General features: G+C 40.0%; 1 protein-coding gene across 1 annotated transcript in view; it reads right to left on the reverse strand.

Moving 5' to 3' along the window:
- Positions 1–6,073, reverse strand: part of LOC308654695 (broad substrate specificity ATP-binding cassette transporter ABCG2-like) — a gene marked incomplete at its 3' end in the record, with an annotated part of 34,181 nt that extends 28,108 nt beyond the window's left edge. Inside the window, exon 1 of the mRNA XM_081304368.1 lies at positions 5,849–6,073. Coding sequence (XP_081160494.1) covers positions 5,849–5,886 — 38 coding nt within the window. The 5' untranslated portion in view covers positions 5,887–6,073. The remainder of the gene's footprint in view (positions 1–5,848) is intronic.
- Positions 6,074–10,348: the final 4,275 nt, after the last annotated feature.

Here is a 10,348-nt window from a genome sequence, read left to right on the forward strand (position 1 = left end):
ACAAATAAAATGTGGTGCTTCTACCCATAAACTAATTGGTATCTTCAACAGTATCAAGATCTTAGGGGAAAAAAAGGCTGAAAAATTATTATAGGGAAGAGAAAACTAGATCTATAGCAATGAACTATAATGTGAAAAACTGGATTGGATCCTGAAGAGAAAAAGGGTAGTAGAGGGACAATAAATCTTGGAATAAAGTATATAACTAATGTATTACAAATAATTTAATTAGTGATATGAATCTAATTAATAATACTATAGTAGTCTGCAATGGATATTTATTAGTTTTGATGATTGTACTCTAATTATGCAAGATGTTATGAAGATTTTCCACTTTTTTAAACTTTTCATTAAGTCAAAAATTATTTCAAAATTAAATAAACTCGGCCACGTAGTGAGGCTCTGAGTAACTTAATGAGGCTCTGTTTTTTAAAAAGGAGATAAAATGGTTGACCCAGCTATCCCTCTCCTTGGTCTATATCCCCAAAGTCTTTAAAAACAGCATGCTATAGGGACACAGTCACATCAATGTTTATAGCAGCACAATTCACAATAGCTAAATATGGAACCAACTTAGATGCCCTTCAACAGATGAATGGATAAAAATATGTGGCTTATATACACAATGGAATATTACTCAGCAATAAAAGAGAATAAAATCATGGCATTTGCAGGTAAATGGATAGAGTTAGAGAAGTAATGCTAAGTGAAGTTAGCCAATTCCAAAAAACCAAATGCTGAATATTTTCTTTGGTATAGGAGGCTGATTTATAGTGCAATAGGGAGAAAAAGCATTGGAGGAATAGAGGAACTCTAGATAGGGTAGAGGGGCTGGAGGGGAAGAGAGGGGGCATGGAGTTATTAATGATGGTGGAATGTGATAATCATTATTATCCAAAGTACAGGTATGCAGACATGAATTGGTGTGAATATACTGTGTATACAACCAGAGATGTGAAAAATTGTGCTCTATATGTGTAATAAGAATTGTAATGCATTCTGCTGTCATACATAATTTTTTAAGTAAATAAAATGGGCTGGGTATGTGGCTCAGTGATTAGCTTTCCTGAGTTCAATCTCTGGTACCACCTCCTTAATAAAATAAAATTAAATATAAAACAAGTAACATTTTTCAATATTTGTATTAGAAGTGTAGTATTGGACTTAATCTACCATCATTGTTCCTGAAGTTTTCCTTATCAAAATCTATACAGCCCAGTCAAAGTGAAGAATGACATAGCAAAAATCTCCCTTCCTGGTTAATATGGCATGTTTGTAATTAACTGATATTCAAATGACATGAACAATGAGATTCCTCTAGAAATCAGGCTTGTGGAGATGTCTCTGGCACACTGAGAAAGGACACAGAGCAGGAAGCTTATCGTTTCCTCCTCCTTGTTGGCCTTCAACATGAGCTGCTCTATGAACAACTAGGGGAGATATAAACTCACTACCAGGTTAGGGCAAGGGAAGAAGAGAAGGAAGGAAGAAAATAAAAGAGGATGATAGGAACAAAGTGAGACACGGAGGAATAAAGACATAGCGATGGACAGACAGACATGGTGCACATTAACAAAGTTCAGCAGTATTTTGTTACCAATGAACTCTCACCTTCCTTATCTATTAATACTGCACCATAACACCTACCAGGAAAAACTTTACCCAAGCTGTATGTGTGTGTGGGGGGGAGGGGGTACACACACACACATGCACACAGACAAGGTAGGGACAGAACCAGGGCAACGTACATACTGAGCATGTGCTCTACCACTGAGCTCTGCTTTTATCTCCTAACTTGTCCCAGCTTTGAGTGACCCTAGGAATTCTCAAATTCCTCCTATACATATGTGATGACTAAAATTCCTACCTGGAAGCTAAGAGTGAACATGGGAATGATTATAAATGACAAATGCACATAGTAGCATTCAGTTGCTCATTAATGGCCACTTCCTTCTATCATGTGAAAGACTTAAAGAATTTTTTTTTAAAAAATTTTCAACATTTTTATTGGTACATTATAGTAATACATAATGGTGGGGTTTTGTTATGTATCCATACATGAAAACAATATAACAATATTATTTGGCCAATATAAGATCTAAAGATTTTAAGCCATCTCAAACTCATGGAAAGGGTAAGGTAAAGTATAATGTTTTCTTCTTCCTTCTCAATATTCTGCCGTCCCTTCTCCCCACCCTAAAGTACAAGCAAGGTGGGCATGATTGAGGTAGTGCTGTTGGAAAAGGGAAGCAGAAGGAATTGACCTCTAGCTGAAGATATGATAAGTTTGGGTATCTCTCAGACTGCCTTCCTATATTTCCTCATTTTTTTTTTCTACTGGGAATTGAAACCAAGGACTCACAAATGCTAGGCTCCCCCGCCATTTGTTTTTATTTTGAGACAGAGTCTTACTAAATTGCTCAGGCTGTCCTTGAACGTGAAATCAGGCTGCTTCTATCTTGAATAGCTAGGATTACTAGTATGCACCACCAGGCCTGGGTAGTCCTTTCTCTTTCTTTGTAAGTCACTAACTTCCAATGGACCCAGAGGGAGATTCAAAGCCTTATTAACTTTCTAGACACTTCTGGCATTAACTTTTGAAGACATCTTGTGTGTGTCACATGGGAACATAGAGGAGACTGAGTAACCATAATGGGAACATCCTCGGTGCTATCCTATAATGCATAAAACACTGAATGATCTAAGTGAGCTTCTTAAGACGGTTTATTGTAGTTGCAATTTTTCTTGTCAGAATCCTAAATCTGACAACTGACTGACTTTGTGTCCCAATCAATCAAGTCTGGGCACTTGCCTCAAAAACCAAACAGAAAAAAGTAATAGCAAAAAGCAGGTATTCGGCAGGAATTTAGGGACATCAAGATTATGGAGGCAAAGTATAAGAAAAATGCCACTGGGGGACAATACAGGGAGATGAGGCATCTTGTCCCTATTTATAAGTCCAATTATCATGCCATCTCCCACCATGGAGGTCTTATGGCCATGAAAACTTATGTCACAGGATTGGTCTTCTAAAACAACCAATGGGAGTAAGGTGGACAGTGTTCTAATTAGGTTTTCTAAAGTAATATTGAACACTATTCTAATCGGTGGTTATAAAATAACCAGTAGAAGCAAATGGGGTAAGGAACACAATGCCCCACAGCTCAGTATGCAAGACACTAATTTTTACTCACTCGGGTCTTGAGCTTCCCTCTTTTGCTGTGTCCACTCCACTCTACCTTACAGAGTGCCATTTCCACCCTCACCTCAACAAATCTGTGCTTTGCCTGCTACTCCTGTGTGTGTTGCTCAGTTCTTTGTTCAGGACATGAAGAACTTGGACCCCAACTGGACTACACTGATTAAAGTTATACCTCAATCAGTATAGCTATACCAAGAAACAAAGGAGACCACATTTCAGCATTGTCTTTGGGTGTATTAACTATGAGCCTTCAGATCACAAGTAGACAAAGGGAGAGCAGGAGTCTTGGGAAAGCTGTGGTCTGGGGGATCATTATGTCAGAATTTATCAGGGGGAGGTCTTTTGTCAGATTAGAAAATCGGGGATGCTTATTTATACTTTTAGAAATTCAGAACCTGAATATTTGTCTTATATTTTTCTGTATTATTTGTGTTTTTTAGTACTGATTTCAATGTGCATTGTAATAAGCTGGTTAATTTTTAAAGTTAGTTATTAAAACTCAATATTCACAACTATTCACAGAAAAATTACAAACAGGAGCTCACTAACTCTTCAGCAAATCATCCAAACTTATGGAGAAACTTTGTGTCTTGGGAATAAGTAAAAGACAGAATACATTTGTCAATACTTTTCAAATAATGTTAATGAATTTCTCTTCCATCCATAGTAACGCCCATGCTCAGTAAGTTTTTGTCCATCCAATATCAACCCTATGTTTGGACACAGGTAAGGTTTTTCCTGAACCAAGACACACCTAACACATGACAAGACCCAGAGTCAGTTGCACCACCACATCATTTTCTGAAAAGGCATCCCACAAACCTTTAATTGTCAGTTTGTATTTCATGCTGACTTTCAAGTGAAACTGGCAGGTGTTACAAATGTAACAAGGACCCAGACTTCACTGGAACCTACAAATACCCAATGGGTAACTAAACATAGAATTTTTTTTAAAAAATGTATTCTCTGCCTCCTTTTTTCATCTTTCTCCTTTGTTCTGAGTCAACTTGGATTCTAGGATCAACATGTCTGATGGATAAACATCTTGTGGAGAATAAGAACTGCCACCCAGGCAACAGCAACTTTACTGTCTCCAACAAGACTCCACCCGATTAGTCCTGACCTAATGATCATCCAGGCCACATTTGGATCAAGAAAGATGGACTATGCTTTTTTCTGATCCACTTGTCTGTAGATCCTAGAAGTTCTTGTCAATATCCCGAAGACAATGCTGGAGACACTGGTCCCCTTTGTCTTTCTCATGTAGCTGCACTGATTAAAGTTCCTTTCCTGCTTTTAATAATTAATTTTTCCATTTGATTTTGGGGGCAAGTGATCACACCTCATTTGTTGGGACTCCCAGAGTTGAAGCTCTGCTCTAGGACTCTAGCAATACAAACTCAGTCATCTCATTCTAGCTGTGTGCTATTTTCTCACAAAAAAAGAGCACATAATATCGATCTTCCTTTCCTGCCACACAAATTTGCTCACTTGACTTAATAATGGTTCAAGCGACCAAGAGCTTAGGTCTCAGGATGGATGTGCTCAGAAACAGAGCATCAACAGTCTTTAAATAAACTTTCAAAGGAGTAAGCTGGACCTTCCAAACAGACCCAAAGAAGTAGTTTCCTGTCAGCAATGATGTCAAGCATCTGTGTTGTGCAATTCCTGAAGGGATTTCCCCAAATATCATTGGCTCCCTTCCAGGTCTGCTCCCTTCCAGTGTGTCCCAGAGACAGTTGGGAATCCCCATGAAAAACCACCCCCTTAAGACTAAGAGAGTAGGAACTATGAGAGGGGAAATGAGACAGTCAGACCCAACCCCAGCCCTCCACCCCAGCTAGAGGAAAGGCACACCCAGGACCTTAACTTACAGTCTGTCTGCCATTAAAAGTGTGGTGTGTGTTCCTTCCTGCTGCTCACCCTCTCAAGCAATCTTATGGACCTCAAACCCAGATACATCATTAAAGCCTGGATGCCTTCTCCTAATATGTCTGAGGATAAACTAGATAAAGAATGAAACTGTTGGGGAATCTCTGCAAAGGGTAAAGGCAAACTCCCAGGGCCTTTCTTTAACTTGTTACTGTACATGATTTGTTCTTTCCCCATGTTGTGTTCTCTTAACAACTGCCAGGACTCCTCCTATCACAAGGCAAGGATTTCTTACAAGATAGCACCAATACAAGGAGCAAACATGCTCCTGGGCTCCAAACTGACAGTCTACTAGTCCAGGCAGAAGTGCTTGCATACAAAAACAGCACTCATGCTTTGAAAATGTACACCCAACCAATGAAAAATCCCTGCACTCTAGTCCATGCCTACAACAGGTACATGTGAAAAAGAACCAGTCCCTGTCTTTTCTCAAGCAACCAGCCAGCCTAACAGGGTCAGAGCTGGGCCTCCCTTCTGGCTACAGAAGAAGTGCAATACAGCTTCACTAGTTTCACTTTCGTTTTGCCAACAACGACAGAAATTCCTGTCTCACAATCCCTTAGTGGTGGCCTGCGGGCTGCCCTTCCCTCCTAAGTTCTGAGGACAGTGCAGTCTGTGGACCCAGGAATACAGCCAACAGCTGCAGCAGAGACCCTTCCAGATCAAGGACCAGATGACTCCACCAGGGCCCTGACCTGGGGGCCAGACACTCACCGCCAGCGGCTGCCTGGGAAGATGAGAAGCTTCCCCATTCAGGGCTGCAGGGGGCTAGGAAGCGGCTTGGAGGCCATGAGGAGGCAGAGTGGACCCCGTGGATGCGGCTTTGCCACGTGGGGCACGGGTCCCAGGCCAGGGCGCAGGTGGCCTCTCCCTGGTTGGCCAAGGGACAGAAAGAGGAAGGCACAGCACCACCTGCCAGTCAGCAATAAACATCCAGGGACCTGACAGCCAGATTCAAGAAGAGTGCCCAACCCAAAACTTGTTTTTCTTTTTTTCTTTTTCTTTTCTTTCCGCCTCCCCTTTCCCCTGCCCCTCCTCCTCCCGCCTCCCCCTCCTTCTCTCCCCTGCCCCTCCTCCTCCCTCCTCCCCCTCCTTCTCTCCCCTGCCCCTCTTCCTCCCTCCTCCGCCTCCATTCCCTCCTTTTTACAAACAGAAAATGGGTATATGATTAAAATAGAGACGGACACAGAGTGTGTCTATGTTGTAATGGAGGATAAGACCCACGGATGCCAGGATAGGGCCACCTTGGTTCATATAATTTGCTTTATACAGCAGATAGTGAACAACTAAGAAATAACTCATTTGAGCTTGGTCTGGTGGTGCAGGCCAGTAATCCCAGCTACTGAGAAGGCTTTCAAATCTGCCTTTTGAATATGAGGTGAGCCAAGAGAAGTTAGGAGATCCTATCTGAAAATATGAAATAAAATGAAATGGGCTGTAACTCAATAATAGAATGCTTTCCTACTATGTGCCAGGACCTGGGTTCAATCCTTAGCAGTTCTAAATAAACAAAAATAATTCATTTGGTTATAAGGTTAACAACTACATCCAGTGAATACATTGAGAAAAACAAATACTGATGTTGGTAATTTACTTGGAGAGTCACATAATACAGCAGCAGATATAACAATAGTCTCTGCTTCATAGGCTGAAATGTTAAATGGTGAGAGTTCAACATAATAAAATTTCAATACAATCAATCAGCAAGTACATGAAAAAATGCTCTCCATCTCTAGCAGTCAGAGAAATGCAAATCAAAACCACCCTAAGATACCATCTCACTCCAGTAAGATTGGCAGCCACTATGAAGTCAAACAACAACAAGTGCTGGCGAGGATGTGGAGAAAAGGGTACACTTGTACATTGCTGGTGGGACTGCAAATTGGTGCGGCCAATTTGGAAAGCAGTATGGAGATTCCTGAGAAAGCTGGGAATGGAACCACCATTTGACCCTGCTATTGCCCTTCTTGGACTATTCCCTGAAGACCTTAAAAGAGCATACTACAGGGATACTGCCACATCGATGTTCATAGCAGCACAATTCACAATAGCTAGACTGTGGAACCAACCCAGATGCCCTTCAATAGATGAATGGATAAAAAAATGTGGCATTTATACACCATGGAGTATTACGCAGCACTAAAAAATGACAAAATCATGGAATTTGCAGGGAAATGGATGGCACTAGAGCAGATTATGCTTAGTGAAGCTAGCCAATCCCTAAAAAACAAATACCAAATGTCTTCTTTGATATAATGAGAGCAACTATGAACAGAGCAGGGAGGAAGAGCAGGGAGAAAAGATTAACATTAAACAGAGTCATGAGATGGGAGGGAAAGGGAGAGAAAAGGGAAATTGCATGGAAATAAAGGGAGACCCTCATTGCTATACAAAATTACATATAAGAGGTTGTGAAGGGAATGGGAAAATAAACAAGGAGAGAAATGAATTACAGTAGATGGGGTAGAGAGAGAAGATGTGAGGGAAGGGGAGGGGGAATAGTAGGGGATAGGAAAGGTAGCAGAATACAACAGTTACTAATAGGGCATTATGTAAAATTGTGGATGTGTAACCGACGTGATTCTGCAATCTGCATTTGGGGTAAAAATTGGGAGTTCATAACCCACTTCAATCTAATGTATGAAATATGATATGTCAAGAGCTTTGTAATGTTGTGAACAACCAATAAAAATAAATAAATTTAAAAAAAGATAAATATAAGAAAAAAATAAAATAAAATAAAATTTCAATACTCATACAAGTATTTTATTTACATATATTTTTATGCAAGTAAAATGTGCCTATAAAGTAAAGTACAGAAAATCTCAGTAGACAGCTTAATGTATATTTGCAATGTGTATATCTGTATATCTGCTACCCCAATTTTCAAAAGGGCCTTAATAATACCTCAGAAGCTTCTCTTACACTCCATCCTAGCCATTATCTTTTACGGAGGTTACCACTGTGCATTATACATTAGTTTTTGTCTGTTTTACATTGTTTAATATTTATTTATTTAAATATTAGTGCTTTAGATGGTGCTGTGGATTGAACCCAGGGCCTTACTCATACACTAACTCCATTACTGAGATATATCCACATCCTGTGAGGATTCAAATAACTTTCTTCATTCTCTTGTTGATTCTGCAGTCTTTCCTCCGTCCCTCACATAGGTCCTCAACAAAGTCACTGAGGATCTCTTCATTGCCAAATTCTCTGGGCTTTTTTCAGGTTCTCTGGCATTTGATCTCATGCCATTTGATAGTCAAGAAATTTTCCTTTTTGGATTCTCTCACTCTTCCTGGGTTTCTCCTTGCCATATTCGCTTTCATCATTTTCTTTCTTAAATTTGTTTAGACAATGTATTCTCTATGACTAGGTCCTTAGCTTTCTCTTAGATGATCTTTCCAATAGCAAAGCATCAACTAGTACTGGTATGTGATGACTTCCAAGTCTTTCACCTCTTTCATGAGCTGGACACCTTGTGCCAGATTCTACCTGACATCCTGATGGGATGTCTCACAGGCATCTTATCCCTAATAGTCCTAAACCTGTCTCATCATTCCCCCCATCCAAACATGACTCAGTCACAATCTCTACCTGAATGAATGTTACCATCACCTGCCTGAACACCTTATCTCAAACCTGAGTGGCATCTGAAAAGTCTTCCCTTATCCTTCTTATAACATCCTTCTACTTCCTTACGACTTCTCACTTCTGAGAGGTCTTCTGTTATATGGTATTCTTATTAGTAGTTAAGCCCTCATCTTCTCTTTCCTGAGTTACTCTTTTTTTTTTTCACTAATTTGATTGTTTAGGAACAATTAGTTGTGAATGTATTCAGGCCTGGCCCTTAAGTGTGGTGGGTGATATGAAAGAAATGGAGTGGGATAATGCCTTCTTCCTTTGACTTCCCTTTCTTCACATTTTCTCAGCAATTGTAATACACACACTTGATTCTGTAACAACATTTCCTGGCCAAGCAAGGAAAAGAAACATATTCGATTTCTCAGTAAATTCAGACAAAAATATGGTAATAAACGTGGGTACCCCTTCAAAGGGAGACTTTGGAGGAGATTGAAGCTGGGTCTATAAGATCTTTAAGTTGAGATGTCACTGATGTTTATGTTCAATCTAGGTCATGATTATTTTACCATGTCATATTGAAAATGTCACCACTGTCTGGAAGTAGTAGTAGATCAGATTAGTTCAGCAATAAATATGTGAAACCTTTTGAAGAAAAAAAAAGAAAGAATATGACTGGGGAAGATGGTTCCCCTATAGGGAAAAGGCTTTGAAACCTGAAGCAAGAATGGGAACCATTCAGAGGAGGACAGAACTGCAGGAATGAATGTTCTAAGGCAGAAAAACCTTCAGAACATTCCAGAAGTTGAGTGAAGCCAGTTATCACACAGTGCCAGCAGATGAAAATGGAAAGGTGATGGGGGCCAGATCCTGTAAGTCCTGTGAACTTTGATAAGGGGCTTATGATGGGAAGCTGGGGTTTAAGTATGGTGTGATACAATTTATTAAAATGTTAAGACTCTGAAAACCATGGGAACCACAGTTGGATGGTAGCCATTCCTCTTTGTAGTTCAGCATCCTCATGTGGGTGTCCAGCACTACTGCTTCTGACAGCTGATTAATGCAGGTTGTTCTTCCAGCTGACATGCTGTAGTCACCTCACCTTAAAGAGGAAACCTGGATAACAGACTAGAATTCCACTATATGATCTTTGTTTACTTATTCAGAACTGCTAACCCCAATAAATACCTGGTACTTCAACTCATCAATTTTGATCCTCAAAAAGATCTCCAGGCATACTACTACATTCCTGTTTGTTTGTTTAGTTCCTATTGATAAAGAAAAAAATAATCAGCAATAAGTTTTAAGACCCCATAAGGTACACTTTACTCAGGACCATAGTGATATGTATGGGGAAAATGCAACAGGATCTTGCAGTGGACAGAGAGACTGAGCTGGACTCTGAATGCAGCATGAACATTCAGAGAATGTGAAATTATAGTCAGGATGTAAGGTGGAATCAGGGGATGGAAAGTTACTAAGAGGAAACATCAAGGGCTAGGGGGATTCTGGCTAATCCCACCTGACAGGATTGTTGTTGAAGATTGACCAGAGTGATCAAACATAACCTGAGTGATGTCACTCAGGTAAGGAATCTGAACAAACAGTCATCTTGATAAAGTGATTTAG

This window comes from Spermophilus citellus, assembly GCF_964194105.1.
Source record: "Spermophilus citellus genome assembly, chromosome: 8".
NCBI lineage: Eukaryota > Metazoa > Chordata > Mammalia > Rodentia > Sciuridae > Spermophilus > Spermophilus citellus.